This window comes from Syngnathoides biaculeatus, chromosome 2 (genome assembly GCF_019802595.1).
Source record: "Syngnathoides biaculeatus isolate LvHL_M chromosome 2, ASM1980259v1, whole genome shotgun sequence".
Classification (NCBI taxonomy): Eukaryota; Metazoa; Chordata; class Actinopteri; order Syngnathiformes; family Syngnathidae; genus Syngnathoides; species Syngnathoides biaculeatus.
This window is the reverse complement of record NC_084641.1, coordinates 28,374,263-28,393,081: the sequence shown is the minus strand read 5'-3', so window position 1 is coordinate 28,393,081 and position 18,819 is coordinate 28,374,263. Positions and strand designations below refer to the sequence as shown.

Genomic DNA, 18,819 nt, shown 5'->3' with positions numbered 1-18,819 from the left:
ATCATTATATTATTATTTAATTATTTAGCATATATATATATATAATTATATTATGTAATTATAAATATATAATAATATAAATATAATTATAATTAGAATTGTGTGATTTTTTGATGCGGCGTAATGTGTTTGGGGAGAGGGATTTAATTTCCGGAAATGACATCATGGTGGATTTGTCTGTCGTCATGACGCTGCGACCCGAACTTGAACCCCAGCTGCCGTAAATACGCGCGAGGCGAGGCGTTGCCGAGGCTGTGCTCGGACGGCTAGCAGAGGTAATGGTCGAAAACAACAACAACGTCACATCGGGAAGACATCAGTCTAAGTAGCAGAAGTGTTTCGATTTCTGATGCACAAGCTAAGTGTCTGCTTGGGATTGATAATTGACATTTTAAATCGTTTCGGGTGACCCCCTTCGTTCGTTGTGAACCGTGTTGCTGTTCGCTTGCAACAGCTTGATTGGAATCCACTTTTGGTACCGTCAAAAACGACAATAAGTACCTTCAAGTTATTCTTTTTTTTTTTTTTTTTTACGTTAAGCGTTTTAGTCTGTAAGCAATTGGAAGTTCCGCTCGCTAGTACAGTTTATAGCTAGGGAACTCATTTCCGGAATTTCAGTTGAAAACAGGAAGGCGTACCGGCGATGGGCAAGGCGGGATGTTCTTAACTTCACTTTATCAAGTGTATGCACAACGTTACTGTTACCTGTGAATGTTCTCATCTATTCAGGTCATTTCATTCTCAGGGCAACGAATTGGTTGCAACTGAACTGTTCTTTTTGTCCCAGAAAAAAAGACGTTTTGCCCATCATCTGAACAGGATTCATCAGTTCATGCAGTAATGCATACTGTCCCTTACCTAACTTTAATAACCCTTGAAATTCATTATCCAGCCATCTGTTTTCTTTGCTGCTTATCCTCACGAGGGTCGCGGGGAGTGCTGGCGCCTGTCCCAGCTGCTAACGGGCAGGAGGCAGAGTAGACCCTGAACTAGTCGCCAGCCAACCGCAGAGACAAACAGCCGCACTCACAATCACACCTAGGGGCAATTTACAGTGTCCAATTAGTGTTGCATGTTTTTGGGATGTGGGAGGAAAACCCGCACAGGCACGGGGAGAACATGCAAACTCCGCAGGGGGGACCGGGATTTGAACCCCGGTCCTCAACACTTTACACCTGCTCCACCCTGCCGCCATCTTGAAAGTGTGGGAGGGTAAATTCACATTTTGCTACACAATTACCCTGAATCAGAGGTAGACCCACACAGGCGGGTCCGGGATTGAACCCGGGACCTCAGAACTGTGCGGCCAACGTTTTCCAGCTGAACCACCGTGCCGCCTCCCCTAAAATTAATTATTACATAAGTTTTTTTTTCGGCTTGTCCCGTTAGGGGTCGCCACAGCGGGAGATCACAGATGATTAGATATGTATTTTTAAAGTTGTTTTTTTTTAAGTCAAGGGAAAAGTTGTGGGAAGCTCTTGCAGGCCGCATAAAATGACACCGTAGTTTGGTCTATGATATAGGCCGAAGCCGCCATCAGGACACTTGGAGGACGTTGCTTTAGAATGTTAAAAGACTTGTTGACAAAAGGTGATTAACAATGACAACTGGATGTTTTTGTTACTTCAGATGCCTGGTCAACTGAACGACTTGAAGCACAAAAAGAGGAAGAACGTCTCTGAGGCTACCCCCGCCCAAAAGGTTGGTTTCCTTGGCACACTTCATGTTCACAACTGTTGCATTGCTCTTGTGGAAATACAAATCTACTCTAATGTGACAGTATTTACTCATATTTTGCACACAATATCATTAGTGTCGGGTAGACATTCCCCACCTCCGAAATGACAACTTTTCTGGAGATTAAAAAAGTACCCAACGACATCTGCTTTTTTTGTTATTATAGCTCATATTGCGAGCATATACCTTTGCTCTCTCTCATTAACAGAACAGCACCCCAAAATTACTTTCAATTAATTATTATGCTGCAAAATACCAAATTTTTTTTGGGTGTCATTGACTGACATGGCACTAACTCAGTCCTGTGTACTCCCGCTGTCGACAACGGCTGCCGCGTCACGTGACCCACGCATTGCCCCGCAAAGCGCCTCCGCCACGCTTGTGCATGGCTTGCAGCGCACACGTCAAAGACAGTTGCTCATCCTCTTGTGATTGGCCCATTTTAGTCACATGCTGTGATGACAAACTCACTTCCTCCTGGGTCCACAGACCACCTACTGCGCCGCCGTCTCTCTAGATTTTGCAGCATAATTAAATTCATCATCTAGTCATTTTAGGTCCATTTGTTCAAGCCGACACGCCTCCGCGGTCTCCATTGTTGTTGCGATATTCCTTCTCACGCAAAGAAAAGTAATGTCCCAAAAATGTGCTGAGGAAACCCTGTCCGGTGGCGTCCTTATAATACCGGCCGTAGCGACACCTCTGATTCGGAGAAGAACTGCAGCACATTTCCAGAACTCCACACGTGGGTTGCGTAAGTACGCACGGGAGAGCCTCAGTGACGTCTGCACAATTGCCACAAGCGCGAGTATGAAGAAGTCTTTAAGCCTCTGAGTTCACTAACTGAAATGTAAAAATATAATTTCATCATCTTCCCAAGCAATATTAGTCACTCACGTTTGACGGGCGGGGATCACGCCCGTGCGACATCGCACTCGCAAATCTGCACAGTCGAGCACGAAAAAAGACGCGTGTAAAATTTTGTTACGAATAGCAAAAAGAGATATTGAAAGACGTCGCTTATTGTGTGTAGTCTTGACATTAATTTACGTGTTTATTTCATAAACGTTAACAAAACAAGCCTGCTCCTAAACAATCAGTGTTCACCCGGAAGCAGGAAATGCAAGTTAACCGTACTGAGCATGTACGAAAGCGCATGTTCCGGGCTGCTTCACGGACTTCGAGCACATTTACGTCGAAAGTCGTCAACATCGTGGGCTGCGTCAAAGGAAATTCAGTTACACCGGGGGTGGTCGATGTGTTGATTGCGAGGCAGTTTTGGTTGATCGTGTGACGGAGTGCCCAAAGAAAAAGACGTTAGACTACCTACCTCGTTGATTCGGGTGTGGCTAATATGTCGAGCGCACGCACATAAAGGCGCCTTCTAGCAAGCCGGCCCCCTATTTACGGCAGTCGCGGCGATGTGTGCGCCCGCCCCGCCCGCCGGTCGGTCGCGAGATGATGGCTGCTTGAAAAGTCGATAGTAAGTAAGTTTCTTTCGGCTTGTCCCATTAGGGGTGTTTGAAACAGTTTTTACACCGGATCTTGGGGGCAAAAAAATCTGGGCACCCCTGAGTTACATTGAAAACATTTCCGGGATATAACACAGGTAATGTTTCAGTATCTAACTATAATTAATGAGATTGTGATTTACTTTGACTTGATCTAAAGTTCTAATAGACTAGTCTGTCCATGTATCTAAATGCGGTCATTTTCTCCCGTGGTACCGCGTTATCTTGAAGTTGAAAACTTTTCCCATCTCCGTGCATTTTTCTTGTCATGTATTTTTTTGTTCGGTGACATTTTCAGTGTAAGCTTGCAAAAACACAAAATTGGTCTTAAAAATGTTCAGATGGGAATGTAATCGGAATCTTTTAATGGGCCATGTAACTTTAATGGGTGACGCTGATGATCACAGCGCGTACGTCTGATGTTGCTCACAGTGGTCAAAAGGGGGCGCTCGCTGCCTTAGCGTGTTTGCTCAGACATGTCAAAAATTCGAGGGATCATCGCCGGTCAGTGGGATATTTTTTGATTTCTCAGCAGTGGTAAATAAAACGATTGCAGCAGCACTCAAAGTTTGATCTTTTTAACTGGGTCGCAGGGTTCTACCACAAGGAGGAAATGCATGAAAAGTCAGAAGACTCACCCGGCGGCAGAAAGCAGCTCGGCGGGCGGCGCTGACAACAAAGAGGGCGGCGACGCAGAGAGAGCTTCTCGCATCAGCTGCGAGTGCCTCCAGTCCGCGGGCAGGCGGCGATGCTCGGCGTCTCCTCTGCTGGACGGACGGGAGGGAAAAGAGAACACGGTGAGGGCGGCGCTGTTGCTCGACACCTGCACCTGGTACGACGGACAGGACAGATGCGAGCCCGAGGGCATGGATTGCGAGAACACGGACAAAAACGTCTTCCCTGATGACGACAGCAACCAGATTCTTCCTTTGGAGCAGTTCTTTGGAAATTTGGATGCTTTACAGGTAAGCCGTTGATGTGATTCACGTTTCCCTTCTGAAATATGGTTCCCAGATTACTAAAAAAAAAAAGGTCTCTCGCCGGGCAGGATTTTCCTCAAAGAACAACAGCGACTTCCTCCCGTCACAAGAAGCAGCACAGGCGGCGGCATTATTTCGCCCGAGAGGACAGCGACGAGGATGAGGAAGACGCGGGCCTCCCCCAAAGGGACACTGGCGGCGCTTTGTAAACGGAGGCCGCTCCGACGGACGTTTCAGCACGTAGCAAAAAAGCCGCCAAATGAAAACATATTTCGTCCACTCGGCTGACACAAGCTCCAAGGTAATTTGAGCTATTTTTGATACGGCAGCTGATATCCGAGCAAAGATCCGATTTTGACACGCGAGCGCGGCAAGCCGGGCTTTTCTTAGCGCTGCCGCAGCGGACCAGCGCCCCTCGACCTCAAGACAGTCGCTTTTTAGCTTCGAGGATAGCTTCAAAAGCCTGCTGACAGCGATACGGTGGTCATCGGTGGACCACCGGCGATCACTAAGATGGTATTTGTCGATATTTAGAGCGAGCGAGTTATTGCCACCGCATATCAAGCTATTTATTGATGCCTTCGAGACCGTGAACAAATCTACAGGTCAACGGCCACATTATTAAGTTACAGCCAATGACAGGAGCCGAATCAATCATCATTTTCAAAAATGCTCAGTTATGATTGACACTGGTATTAATTTAACATTGTTCATTATTTATGCAACCGCGGTTTGAAAAATTTTGCAGGGATACAAAAAAAGTAACAAAGTGGTTCAACATTCATGAATCCCTCCATTTGCCAATGTTTATTTTATTTCAATCATTTTAATCGATTTTCGATTATATGCATAGAATGTACATTTTTGTGACTACAACATGGCTATAAACTAAAATGCTGTTTACGATATATTTTTTTTTTTTTTTTTTTTAAGTAGGCTCTCTTAGAGACAACAAATGGTGACTGTTGCCCATGAATTAACACAGCAAAAAAACCACCTGAGTGCTCAACCAAATTTTGCAGCAGAAGCCAAAAAGCTGATTTGTTTCGTGGACGCGCCAATCGACTGCTTCACCAGCCTCCAACTCGTCATCCAATCACGAATCTACCAGCAGCTCTTTTCGAATTGAGATTGAGTCGGCGCGAGAGAGGAAATAAAACCGCAGCGCTCATTCACGCTGGCTGCGGCTACCTTGGCTCGCCATAGTTTTGCCAAATTAGGACTAAACGTCAAACCCAGTGTAATCTATTACTTTTTGCCTTTTCCCACTTGTTTTGTTTTTTTCCCCAGTGTAATTTATCATAAAGCGGTAGCCATGATATGCGATCAGTGTTTTCCCACCAGCACAGTCCGCGCCATGAGGATTGGCAACATTAATTCAATTCCCAACGTTCATTGTCTTATGCCAGATTGCACCCCAACTGTACTGTAAGTATTCACATTTGACCTTTTTTTTATGGGTACAGTAATGTTCGAAGAATTTTGTGCTTTGGGATCATAATTTCTAATATCGGAGGTCTTGTACAGGCAATTTGGGTGCGTCAATTACTATCAGCCCTCAGGCTTGCCCCCTATTTGAAAGAAAATAGGGGCGGAGCCAGCTATTGTTAAAGCGATAGAGCTCGTGCACGTGACGTCAGCATTTTCACGGCGCCATATTGCAGGTCAAAAAGAGCTCCTCGACATTGTGGGAGACGTTGAACCAGAGGAGAATATTTACAGTACCTGAGACCTGTTGTGCTGTTGGTTGTCGCAACAGACGAGACAGATCTTCAAAGAGATCATTCTATGGAATACCAACTGAAAAGACCAGAAAAGATCGCTGGATTTTGTAAATTAAACATGATGGATGGCGCCCAACCAAATACACGTGACTGTGTTGCGATCACTTCATTTCAGGTAGGAATTATTCTTCTGGCTCTCAAATTACCAAAAAGTATTTACAATGCCAAGTTGGCTCATTTGAGAACAAGGCGTGTTTAAAAAAAAAAAGAAAATAAACCGTCTGTCGCAGAGAGACATGGAGTCGTCTCCAATGTACACGAAGCATGTTGCAGCCACACGTTAATCTTTGGTGAACCTCTCCCTGATACTTTTTTTTTTTTCTTCTTCTAATGTGCATTGTTTTCAAATGAGTTCAATGCGTATTTAATAAAGAGAAAATAAACCATCGGTCACACAGAAGTTTACTGAAGTTCAACGTGTGGCGGCAACGCGCTTCCGTGTACGGGGGCTGAAGCCTATCCCAGCGGTTTATTTTCTTTTTTTTTTTAAATTGGCATTGGACTCGTGGGAACAATGCATTTTTTTTTTTTTTTTTTTTTTTTTAAAAGGTCTGTCACAGAGAGGTTTACCGAAGTTTGTGTAGTCGCAACACGCTTCCTCGTACGTTGGAGACGATTTTTTTTTTTCCCCCAATCATAGTTAAGGAATGCGAGTTTGTGTAAAAGTAAGGGGTCATTGGTTTAAATATTGGTATTTGTATTGAACACGAGCTGAAAAAATTGATGGATTTCAGCAAAGGTTAAGGTGTAGCCGAACACTCTTCCGCCGTCACTCCCTGATGAGAACAGATCCAGCGACAAAATATTTGTATGCGTCCAGACGTTTCTACGCTTTGAAACTCTTTTGTGTAAATCTGGACGACTTACTCACCAGATCCACGTGTAGATCCAGTTGTCCACGACAAGTTGAAGCGGGTTAAGTCCAATTTCTTATTGGCGAAAACATCGACTTCGGCATTAAATATGGGTCCTCATGCCGAGTTTATCGAATATTTCCACTTATCTTCGTTTATTTTCACCTTCTAAATGTCTCACGGTATTGTACAAGACTCTGGGCGTCGTCTCCAACCGACTTAGCGTTGAGCAATGCTTAGCTTGACCGGCAATATGGCGACGTAAACAAAAGTCACGTGATTTTACGACGTAGGCGCACGAGCGCTGTACTCCTCCGACCAGTGTCAATCAAAACCGAGCTTTTTTTTTTTTTTTTTAAATCTTTTGAATTGAGAATCGCTAGATTGTACAGGTGTACCTAACCAATTGTCTCTGTTCGCGCAGCGCTGTATCTTTTGGGTGCCAAGTTTGCACTTTGTATCAATTTACTGGTAGATTCAAAATTCCTCAACGCCCACTTTTACGCTCAAACCACTCCCTCAGAATTCAATTTTTTTTAAATTACACAGGAAAGCACACGTCCACAGTGTGTCGTCATTTTCTAATATTCAGAATTTGCCACAACGCATTTAGATGAAAGTAATGTTGTGACATATTGAAGGTGTTATTATGAAGAACTCGCCATGTCATTTTTGAATCCAGCCCGTCGTCTTTCAAAGAAAAATATGGAAGTGTTTGTTTCACGTCGACAGCCACGCTGAGACTGTTAAAGTAACATCGTGTCGGATGACCCAACTTGAATTTAGCACCTTTTTAAACGTAGATCCATAACAAGACTCCATTGAAAATGAGCATTTAATATTTCAAATTGTTTTGGATTGTCATGTTCCTCACATGGAATTATATAGTTTGGCAGCTTTAACGCAGTATGACTGTGTGTACATATTTATTGTAAATGAAACCATTTTTCGGCAGCGCGGTGTCTCAGCTGGTAAAGCGTTGGCCTCACAGTTCTGAGGTCCCGGGATTCAATCCCGGACCCGCCTGTGTGGGGTTTGCATGTTCTCCCCGTGCCTGTGTGGGTTTCCTCCCACATCTCAAAAACATGCAACATTAATTGGACACTCTAAATTGCCTCTAGGTGTGATTGTGAGTGCAGCTGTTGTCTCAATGTGCCGTGTGATTGGCTGGCAACCAGTTCAGGGTGTACCCCGCCTCCTGCCCGTTGACAGCTGGGATAGGCTGCAGGACTCCCCACGACCCTCGTGAGGATAAGCGGTGAAGAAAATGGATGGATGGATGGATGGAAACCATTTCTCAGTGCGGGTAGGTTAAAGACTTTAAATTGCCCATAGGTATTAATGAGTGTGAATGTTTCTTTGTTCACAAGTGCCCTGCGATTGGCTGGCGACCAGTTCAGGGTGTACCCCGCCTCCTGCCCGTTGACAGCTGGGATAGGCTCCAGCACTCCCCACAACCGTCATGAGGATAAGCGGTGAAGAAAATGGATGGAAACCATTTCTCAGTGCGGGTAGGTTAATTGAAGACTTTAAATTGGCCGTAGGTATGAAAGAGTGCGAATGGTGTCCTGCGATTGGCTGGCGACCAGTTCAGGGTGGGCCCCCGCCTTCTGCCCATTGACAGCTGGGATTGGCTCCAGCACTCCCCGAGACCCTCGTGAGGATAAGCGGTGAAGAAAATGGATGGAAACCATTTCTCAGTGTGGGTAAGTTAATTGAAGACTTTAAATTGGCCATAGATATGAATGATTGTGAATGGTTCTTTGTTCACAAGTGCCCTGCAATTGGGCGGCGACCAGTTCAGGGTGTGCCCCCGCCTCTCGCCCGAAAAAAGCTGGGATGGGCTCCAGCACGCCCGCGACCTGCATGAGGATAAGTGGAATGGAAGATGAATGAATGAATTTCTCAATGCAGTTCACTTTTGCTTTAATAATGTATTTCAGTCACATTTTAAAAAAAAAAAAAACAAAACAAAAAAACCCAGCAAACTTTTAATCTAGTCATCTGTATCAAGAGCTTTTGCTCTATAAAATGATTGCGTCTATAGCATATCGATCAGACATGTTTTATGTATTGATTTTTGTTCTTTTTTAACTCCACGCCTTATTCATGCTGAATGCTTTTCATATTGTACTATGCAACTTTCAGACTGAGTGATTGTCTCAAAGTCAACACAAGCATTTAACGCAGTAAACGTTGCCGTGCCAAGATGAACAACAAATGGAGGTTTCGTGTTTTCTTGCTTCAGTCGGGGTGGCCGCACGTGACGTCGTTCCTTGAGAAAAAGCCGAGTCGGCGACAAAATCAGGACGAATGGCGATGTCGTCTTGTTGTTCGACAAATACGTTGCAAATTCATTTCAAGCGTATCTTCTTCCCACGGCGCTTTCTGTTGTCTCTTTTAAAGATTTTGTCTGGGTCACACCGGAGGTTGTGGGCTCCCTTCTTGTGGCACACGATGTGGACCAGCTTCAGATTGTCCCGCGTGAACAGCAGCCGGTAGAAGTAGGTCAAATTGATGTCCTCGCTTTTGTGATTCTGCAGCGCTTCCAGGAGGGCAGGAATTACCGTCCGCTTCTTTTCAATCCTGGACAAACGAAAGGGGAATGAGTTTACGCTCACTTTTTTTTAAATGTACGTTTCCTGCAAAGGAGTATTGGAGCCACACTGAGGAACCAGAATAGAGTTGTAAGATGAGACAAAAGTTACGAGAATGTTAAATTTCATCGGCAAAAAAAGTCTCAATTTGAGAAAATACAGCTGTAATATCCCGCGAAGAAAGTATTAAGTAAAGTGTGGTGTTTGTAAATACCATAATTTCCGGCCTACAGAGCGCACCTGATTATAAGACTTGCAGAGGAAATACCATTTGGTACATACATAGGCCGCACCTCTGTAAAATGAGATATTTACAAGAAGGACGGTACACAGAAAGAGTTTTCAAAGTTTTAATACCTTAGCTTAGCTTAACATAGCAACAACACGGTAGTACGAACAGGGCTGGTTAAAAAAAAAAAAAAAAAAAACATACTGATAAAAAACAAATAAATAGAAGTGACAGCTACACAGTTGCAACACGGTAGCACAGCACTAACAAGGCCGGTTAAAAAAAAAAAAAAAAATCAATCACTGAGACGCAGCAGTAACACAGCACCAACACACTAGCACACCACTAACGCGGTGCTAACAGGGCCGGTAAAAACAAAAAAAAAAACCCCCATACCGGTAAAAGTCACTTCCTTGGCACATATATTCCACCGATATCACTTTTACCTTTTCTGGCCGACTGCCCCCTTGCGGCCATTAGAAAAAAAAATGCACAAATTAGCCCCATCACTGCATAAGCCGCAGGGTTGAAAGCGTGTGGAAAAAAGTCACTGCCTATAGGTTGGAAATTACGGTATGTACATTTTGGGAAATTGCCCCATTTGCTGCTGTAAAACCAAAATTTCCCCCAATGCTGGACAAAGGTTTATTCTGATTCAAAATATTACACAAATTACAGAATTTAAGCAAAAAGTCTAATTGGCACAAAGTAATGTTACAGGAAAGAGAGGTTTACTTACACCAAACTAATACAATTAAACTAATATTCAGTCCAGAGTCATAAATACTCATTCATACCTTTGCAGAAACAATTACCGTAATTCCTGGCCTACAGAGCCCAACTGGATACAAGCCTCACAGAGTACATTTGTAAAGGAAATACCGTTTGGTAGATACATACGCCGCACCTGTGTAAAAGGCGCAAGTGCCCACATTAAAACACGAGGTATTTACAAAGAAAGACGGTACACAGAAAGAGTTTAACGCTAATGCTAGCGCCGCACTAATGCTAACAGGGCTGGTGAAAATAAAATTTACCAGTAAATATCACTGAGACACACCAGTAACACAGCAGCAACACGCTAGCACACCGCTAACGTTAGCCCAGCGCTAACATCGCCGGTAAAAGCCACTTCCTTGGCACATATATTCCACCCGTCTCATTCTTACCTTTTCCGCTCGAATGCCCCCTTGCGCACAGAAAAAAAAAAATGCATAATTTAGCTGCATCACCACATAAACCGCAGGGTGGAAAGCGTGTGGAAAAAAGTCGCGGCTTGTAGGCCGGAAATTACGGTAAAAAGAATTCATTTCCACCAATATCTCGGTGGACATATTGTGAATGCACAGTCAGTGCAGATAAGCCTTTGCTTGCCAGTCTAGAAGTGAAATCGTCAAACCTGTGGTCCAAATTCCAAGTGCTGAAAATGATGCGGCTCTCTCTGTTGCCGTACGGATTGATGGAATGCAGCCACGCACATTTCGTCTGGTCGAAAGAGCCCTGCGGATGCAAGTATCGGTGATTGCGCCTTTCCGACGAAGACCGTAACGCTCGGTTCAGTACCTGGCAGGTGAACCAGCCTTCTCGGGTGCAGAGTCGACGCGTCTCCTTCTGAGTGCGGTCGAAGTAGCAGCCGTTGAATTTGTCGGACTTCAGCATCTCCGAGATGCTCTCCGACGCTTGCGCACATTCTACTCGGACTTTAGCCTTCGTCACGGATTTGGTGGCTTCGTCCAACTGTCAACAGAGAAGGGAAACCGGTACGCATCGGATCCGCCTCATCCTTTATGGCGTTACGGCTTTACCTCTTTCATATAACTTCTTATCCTGTTTTCGCAGTTGTACTTCATGTAGGCCGACTTGGTCTTGAAGCGAGACTCTACGCCTGAGTGGACGACACCATCACATAAACCTTTTATTGTTTTGGTAATACATATTTTTAATTTGCATGTTTGTGATATGAAGTAGTATTAAATAGGAGGCAGAAAAGCCAAATAAATTGGTGTCAAACATATGGGCCACAGGCCAAAACTGGTCTGCAATGGGCGTCCAATCTGGCCCTCAAGATGGATTTAAAAGTGGGGGTGGTTTAAATACACTAAAGATAATTTTGACAATTATTTAGTATCTGTAAAAAAAAAAAAATGAAATGGTAATAATTCCCACAACTTCATAACTTATAATACTATGTTTTCAGATTAAAATGCCTGTGACTGTTTTGTGGCCTCAAATACAGTCACTGTGACATGTTACGCACACGATGACAAACTGAAGCAAAATGTCAAAAATGTTTTGTAAAATGATCTTGTTAATATGTATTTCTTGCATTCAAAAAAAGGGAATACTTAACAGCTATGGTAAAATTGTAGTGGTCCTGCTCCTTGTCTGCTATTTTAATGCTAACGCACGATGCAAACGCTGTCAGGCACCAACCACTATCATTGATAGTCTGCGTTTTAACGCTTCAAGCCACAGACACGAACACAAATGGTGACCAAACACGTGAAGACAGACAATGTAACTATAACCACAAGCATATATTCTTTATCCTCTGCAAAAAAATGAATGTACTTCCACCATACCGACTCAGTTGTGAAATTAATTTTTAGAAGACAAGCATGGTAAAATATAATATGCTGATTAAGCCTTTATTTGTCCCTGTTCCCCAAACTTAAATTTATATTTTATTTAGTCATATCCATATTATTCTGCAGTGAATATGCTTTTTTTTTTCAGGGTAGAGGGGGAGTAAAAATATCACAAAAGTTTATAAAGGATTTTTATGAGGTTAGGTTACATTTTGACTCCGGAATAGTTCAATTGAATGTACCGTAATTCCAGTTTATAAGCCTCACCCAGTACATTTGTAAAGGAAATACCATTTGGTACATACATACTGTAAAAGCCGCAAGTGTAAAACAAGATATTTACAAAGAAAGATGGTACACAGAGTTTAACGCTAGCATCGCGCTAACAGGGCCGGTTAAAAAAAAAATAAAACCATACCGGTAAAAAAAATCACTGAGACACGGCAGTAGCACGCTAGCGCAGCGCTAACAGGGCCGGACCGGTAAAAGTCACTTCCTCGGCACATATATTCCACTGATCTCACTCTTACCTGTTTCGTTTGAGTGCCCCCTTGCGGCCGTTAGGAAAAAAATGCACAAATTAGCCACATCACCGCATATACCGCAGGGTTGAAAGGGTCTGAAAAAAGCTGCGGTTTATAGGCGGGAAATTACGGTACATATGATATGGTGTTGGGAAATGGCGAAAAAGCAGTCGTCACCCTTGAACCAGTCTTCGTCCTCGTCTCTGCTCTCCAGCTCAGACCTGTCTTCCAGATTCCGGAGAAGGTCGCTCAGTATTTTCTGCCTCTTGGGGGACTTCTCGTCCGAGAGGAGGCCCTTGGCCGCCCGGACCAGACCTGCGGTGTGCCGGTCCGAGCTCAGCAACTGGGAAATGTCGCACACGGCTGGTTTGAGAGAGAGAGACAGACAGATGTTAAGATGTCACTCATCCCGGTTCAGAACTAATGCAGATCTATGAAGCCCCAGTCAGAGAAGTAGGTCCACCTTTCGCTTACCTCCGCCCCATGACTGATCTTTAGTCAGGAGAACAAGTTCTGTGTTGTCTGACAACGTTGCGAAGAATTCTTTTGTCACCTTTGTGCCGTCTGCGTACAAACAAACATGCGCACCAGAAAGTGGCAACTGCAAAACAACACAAAATATAGTACAAATTAAGGCACAGTATACAGCGTTCCCCCGTTACATTCCTTATAGCCCCGCGAATAATGGCTGCAGTACGGACCTTTCCGACCTGTCAATCGCTCGTGCAATAATAGCCAATCAGATAGCCGCATTGTCTTGACACGCCCCCTCTCGCCGTATTGTCCCACAAGCAATGGCGGTTGATAGTAGCGTGCGCTTGGAAAAGTTCATGTTACGAAGGAAATGGTCCTCAGATGCGCAATTCTGATGAAAGATATCCTGCGAGGTTACAAGGGGCCCGCTTGATTCATTTTCCAAAGCCTGAAACACAGTTGACGAAGTGTCTACGATGGGTTAAGCCTTGCGGAAGACCGCACCTACAACTAAATGTGGACAACATCAACAAACAAAGATGTGTGTTCGGAGGTAAGTGAGGGAGAAGTATCTTCTCTGAGTTTGATTGAATTATTATCTGTGCTTTATACAATGCAGGAGATCAACTTTCACTTTGTTAGCGTATCGCCGACCTGCCGAATGAAGTGTCATGTTTTATGCCGAAGAGTCGGTTTAGCGATACGTAAATGCGCCATGTCACGCAAGAGAAATTTCTATTTGCCTTATTTTCATCACATCAGACTTTTAAGACAGAGCGCTGGGTTCCATTACGAGTCGGGTCAAATGAATACACCCACTCACTTCTAAAGACTACAGTGATCTTACTCGTGACCTTTCCAAGTAAAAAGTACTCACCCTGCTTTACACGCGCAGTACGATTCCACTAATTTATCCTGTTGGATTTCAATATAAAGTTTGTGAGGCGTCAAACTTTTTTTTTTTTTGCATCGATTGCCAACGTTTCGCTGTAACTCTGACATTGCGTCCCGCTCCGTCCAAAATCTTAATTCCGGGAAATCGTTGCGACCTCTCCGTAGAACTCTCTTGGTCAAGTCTGACGCATTTGGCTAAAAACATACCCCAATATTATCCGGAATACGCGACAGAGAATCGACTTCAAACGTGTTCTGTTCAATCGCCATTTCGGAAGCTTGTGGGAACACGGCTAAGGAGGCGGAGCTCAAGATCGCCATCGGAAAGCTCTATTAATATACCCATGTATGATGATGATCACATTTTTTACAACCTTCATTTCCAAGAAAATGGGCAGCATAGCGAATGTGCACAGTTGTTGTGTGACTTGTAATCAGGATGTAAATAGCAATTGGAGTGCATCTTTTGTGTCAATTATATCTTGAGTCACTTATTTGTTTTTTAATATTTGCCAGTTACGCTATTGTTCACTGCGGTGCGATCATTTTAGTTTCGATGTGACACAATTGAGCGTGTACAAAGTCTGTAATGACCTGCCAAACCTACACACGTAGTGTAGTCAATGTAAGCTTCTTCCGCTTTAGAGATATGAAATGTGATTATTTACTCATTATATTTTTAACATTTCGATTGCATGTGCATAGACAAGCGCTTGGAGTTTCACTTTCGATTATAGATGATATTTTTAAGAGGACAGAGCGGCTTAGCGTGCACGCGGACAATGTATTATTGTGGAAAAAGTTGTTGACAAAACTGTCGTCATTACGACTGCTATATGTTTATTTTGTTAACCGTGCGCTGCTCTGATTTTTTTTTTTTAAGTGGTAATAGTTCACATCAGTTCAAAACGACACATTAATAAAATAACAAACCTCGAATAAGGTGCAACCCTTTTTCAGCAACTCCTTCAGGTCGCGCGCTGCAACGCCGTACTTCGTGTTCGGGTGGAGGCTCCTGATTTTAAAAGGCCTGCTTTTCCCCAAAGACGCAAACATTTGGCCGCTTATCTGCGCGTCGTCTTCCCGGTCGGTGGTCGCATTTTCGTAAATATGTAATGGAGTGCGGACATACGCGAGAAGAAAAAATAAATATAGCGAGATACCATATTGGGCGCTATAATTTCCGTCGACGTGACGCCATCTTGGTTGTGGCAAAGTTCATGGATCGTTAACATACTGATGAGCCAGCCGTCTTACACTCAAAACCAGATCGCGAAGGATTATTATATTTTCCCTTTCCGATCATAATTTGCTCCCTTTGTGGCTATTAATATGAATGAATAATAAATACCGAACTTCTTAAATTGTCGATTTAAAAAAAAAAAAAACTGCTTGGTTTTAAAAAATAACTATAAAAATGAGCAATCGACAATTGCTTGTAATTTGATAAAGAAAAACAGTATTTGATAAATATCGCGATCATAATTTGCTACCTTTGTAGCTATTCATATGAATGAATAATAAATACCGAATTTCTTAAATTGTTGATTTCATGAAAAAAAATTGCTTGATTTAAAAAAAAACAACTCAATGTAAAAATGAGCAATCGACAATTGCTTGTGATTTGATAAAGAAAAACTATATTTGACAAACATCGCAAGATATAAAACAGCTATGTAAACTCCTCTTTATTCAGAAAATTTGCATCAGATCTGCATTTCAGGTTCTGGTTACGACAGTCACAATTTGCTGCCTTTGTGGCTATAAATATGAATAAATAATAAATACCGAATTTCTTAAATTGTTAATTTCATGAAAAAAAATCAATCCTCGATTTTTAACAAAATAACTCAATATAAAAATGAGCAATCGACAATTGCTTGTGATTTGATAAAGAAAAACTATATTTGACAAACATCGCAAGATATAAAACAGCTATGTAAACTCCTCTTTATTCAGAAAATTTGCATCAGATCTGCATTTCAGGTTCTGGTTACGACAGTCACAATTTGCTGCCTTTGTGGCTATAATTATGAATAAATAATAAATACCGAATTTCTTAAATTGTTAATTTCATGAAAAAAAATCAATCCTCGATTTTTAACAAAATAACTCAATATAAAAATGAGCAATCGACATGCTTGTAATTTGCTAAAAAAAAAAAAAAAAAAAACAACTATCCAGAAAATTTGCATCATATCTCCATTTTAGGTTCTGGTTAAGGACAGATTAAATTTAGTATTATTGGGAGCTGTAACCATTAATGAAATTATTCGAACATACAATTGATTAGTCCTTACCCTGGAGGGATAATGACAATACAGGGTGTCCATAAAGTCTCCTTACCATTTCAAAAATGTATTAAAAATGCAATTGATTAGATATTTTATTCAGATTTGTTATATTGTATTTAGTGTTTATTAAAGTTTTTTTTTTTTTTAATCACACTGCATTTGTGTGTTTCAGGGATGAGGTAATCTTTCATGATTTCAGGGAAACTGAACAAACACAATGTGAGAATCTGGGGATCAGAACGACCCCACTTGACGAGAAAAAATGATCTTAAAAGCCCAAAGGTGAGCGTCTGGTGCGGGATCACGTGCAATCGAATAATTAGTCCATTTTTCTTCAATGAGACATCAATTTCTGCAAATGTCTACCTTGACCTTTTAACTGAATATGTGGCACCACAATTGAATGGCCTTCAACCAGCCATCATTTTTTTTTTCATTTTTCAGCAAGATGGTGCACCACCACATTGGGCTTACTGATGCCATTGCCACAATTGCGAACACGGCAAGAAATCAAGTACCGTCTTGATGTGCTTCGGACAACTAATGCTGCCCATGTAGTAGTGTATCAAAAGAGGTGAAAAAAAATAAAATAAACGCTGAATCCAGTAGAACAATAGAACAAATCTGCATAAAATATCTAATCAATTGCATTTTTTGTAAAGGTAAAGAGACTTTATGGACACCCTGTATAATGAGTGACATGCAAAATTTTACAAAACACCCTTATCAGGTGTACTGCATGCATCGAGAGCGGTAAACGTTAAATACATATGATGGCGAATCAATTTTGATTTATATTTAAAATTATTTACATTCTTTTTGACGTATATCTGCTCCCCAAATACCATACTGTGGCTGTGTGTACTATTGGGTGAAGGAGTGGCATATACTTTTCTTTTTTATGCTCACGCGAGCGACGAAGTTCAATCCATTTAATTCGGAAATATCTGCCACATCCAACATGGCGTGACAATCCATTTACTTGGCATGATTTCGGACCGACCTGCCACATCCAGCATGGCGTGGCTGACATTGATGGGACTACATTTACGTCTGTGCCAGTTTGAATTTCCCTTTGCAAGGCGTGCTATCCCAGGATGCATTGCGGTTATTTAAAAAAAAATTGGGGTCAATTTCTTTCCAAATAAACAATATTTTGAATAAGATACTGTCTTTTGGTTTGTGTAATCTTCCTATTTATATCCAAGCAAGAATAGTTTTAAATGTTGCACGAACACACATTAAGTGTGCTTTGCTTCCCCCTAGTGTATGCATTATATAGTGTCTAATTTCACGAGTTGTCGTTGTGCGGATTTGCTAATTATGAATCAAAATCATATTATGAAGACAATCAGCAAAATTAAACCACCACTATACATCTACTATGTTTATGATTATAAAAACTACTACTACTATTACTACTACTACGACCACGACTCGTCCACTATTACCATCAATGATGATGACGATAACAATTCAAAGACAAACTATGTAATAAATAACTGTAACATAATTTTAATGAACATTTATGAGAAAGCTGTATTTTGTTGTCGCCAGGTTGGCAACGTGATTAACACCATAGCAACCGACGCTACGCGATAGGTGACACCAAGTGCAAGGGGTGAGAAAAACACATATCCATGACAGAAATTCTTTCTTTGTCATATTCCGCGATGAAACGGATCCCTACCGTATTAAAAATTACGTAATTCTCTTAATCGGGAGCATAAACGTCGTCGTCGTAATGGTAAGTACTAGTGATGCAACGTTGGATTTAAACCGCTGACCCCCGCGTACAAGATGGTAGGATCCAATTACAACATGGCGAACCTCTTCTGTGTGTTCGCCGGATTCAAACCACGATTTCTTAATTAAACGCGGCCTTACTGAGTGTTTCCCCAAATCTCCGATGTCGAATAGTTATGCAGGTGTCTTGTGAACGGGAACGCGGACAAATGTGAGCCTGTGCAAAGATTTGCCGGCAGGAGAGTCCGCTCACAGTGTCTGAAATGGCGCAAGAAGTATGGTGAAAACAGAGGAGCTGGCGTCCATGGCGGACTGCTGGAGCGACGTCTTCGAGAGGGGACGATTGATTCCACCCGTCGGGCAGACGGTACGGCAGGCTGTGGACAGCCACCTGACTCAGTCCCACGGCCTTCAGCTCACCCTGAGCCAGCTGACGGCGGCGCATCCACCGAAGGTGACAACACTCTCACTGCTAATTTCACTTGCTCGCTCGCTTTAGTGAAGAATAAAGAACAATAATATCATAAATGAAAAAATAAAATACACGTGACGCCTATAAATGTGGGATAGCGGGGCAGCCCAGTCGCGGTTCCGTTGCCTTGGTCGG

At 42.5% G+C, this 18,819-nt stretch overlaps 3 protein-coding genes across 12 annotated transcripts in view; 2 read left to right on the top strand and 1 right to left on the bottom strand.

Moving 5' to 3' along the window:
• Nucleotides 1-190: 190 nt before the first annotated feature.
• c2h1orf174 (chromosome 2 C1orf174 homolog) lies at nt 191-9,387 on the top strand. Of its 4 annotated transcripts, none has more exons than XR_009798676.1 (5): nt 191-275; nt 1,630-1,701; nt 3,842-4,213; nt 4,297-4,529; nt 9,273-9,387. XR_009798676.1 is itself a non-coding variant. In XM_061845070.1 (4 exons), the coding sequence occupies exons 2-4, from the start codon at nt 1,630-1,632 to the stop codon at nt 4,435-4,437; spliced, it is 585 nt and encodes a 194-aa protein (XP_061701054.1). In that variant the 5' UTR covers nt 191-275; the 3' UTR covers nt 4,438-5,134. The 4 variants fall into 4 exon arrangements, 1 of the variants encoding a protein (XP_061701054.1); XR_009798675.1 differs by lacking the exon at nt 9,273-9,387 and adding an exon at nt 8,079-8,196; XR_009798674.1 differs by lacking the exon at nt 9,273-9,387 and adding an exon at nt 8,045-8,167.
• dffb (DNA fragmentation factor, beta polypeptide (caspase-activated DNase)) lies at nt 9,218-15,525 on the bottom strand. 2 transcript variants are annotated; one of them, XM_061845057.1, is made up of 7 exons: nt 15,106-15,477; nt 13,279-13,405; nt 12,982-13,167; nt 11,498-11,577; nt 11,256-11,429; nt 11,092-11,192; nt 9,218-9,452 (listed from the first exon to the last, which is right to left on the bottom strand). In XM_061845057.1, the coding sequence occupies exons 1-7, from the start codon at nt 15,226-15,228 to the stop codon at nt 9,221-9,223; spliced, it is 1,023 nt and encodes a 340-aa protein (XP_061701041.1). In that variant the 5' UTR covers nt 15,229-15,477; the 3' UTR covers nt 9,218-9,220. The 2 variants fall into 2 exon arrangements, with proteins under 2 accessions (XP_061701041.1, XP_061701033.1); XM_061845049.1 differs by having other exon boundaries at nt 11,092-11,429; nt 15,106-15,525.
• nphp4 (nephronophthisis 4) overlaps nt 13,119-18,819 on the top strand; it is a 182,956-nt gene continuing 177,255 nt past the window's right edge. For 3 of the 6 annotated variants that reach the window (XM_061845041.1, XM_061845033.1, XM_061845000.1), the window contains exons 1-4: nt 13,119-13,257; nt 16,639-16,748; nt 16,911-17,040; nt 18,024-18,666. In XM_061845041.1, the coding sequence (XP_061701025.1) occupies nt 18,490-18,666 (177 nt within the window). In that variant the 5' untranslated portion in view covers nt 13,119-13,257; nt 16,639-16,748; nt 16,911-17,040; nt 18,024-18,489. Of the gene's footprint in view, nt 13,258-13,505; nt 14,519-16,638; nt 16,749-16,910; nt 17,041-18,023; nt 18,667-18,819 lie in introns of those variants that run through there. The other 3 variants (XM_061845009.1, XM_061845017.1, XM_061845025.1) reach the window with 3 other exon arrangements.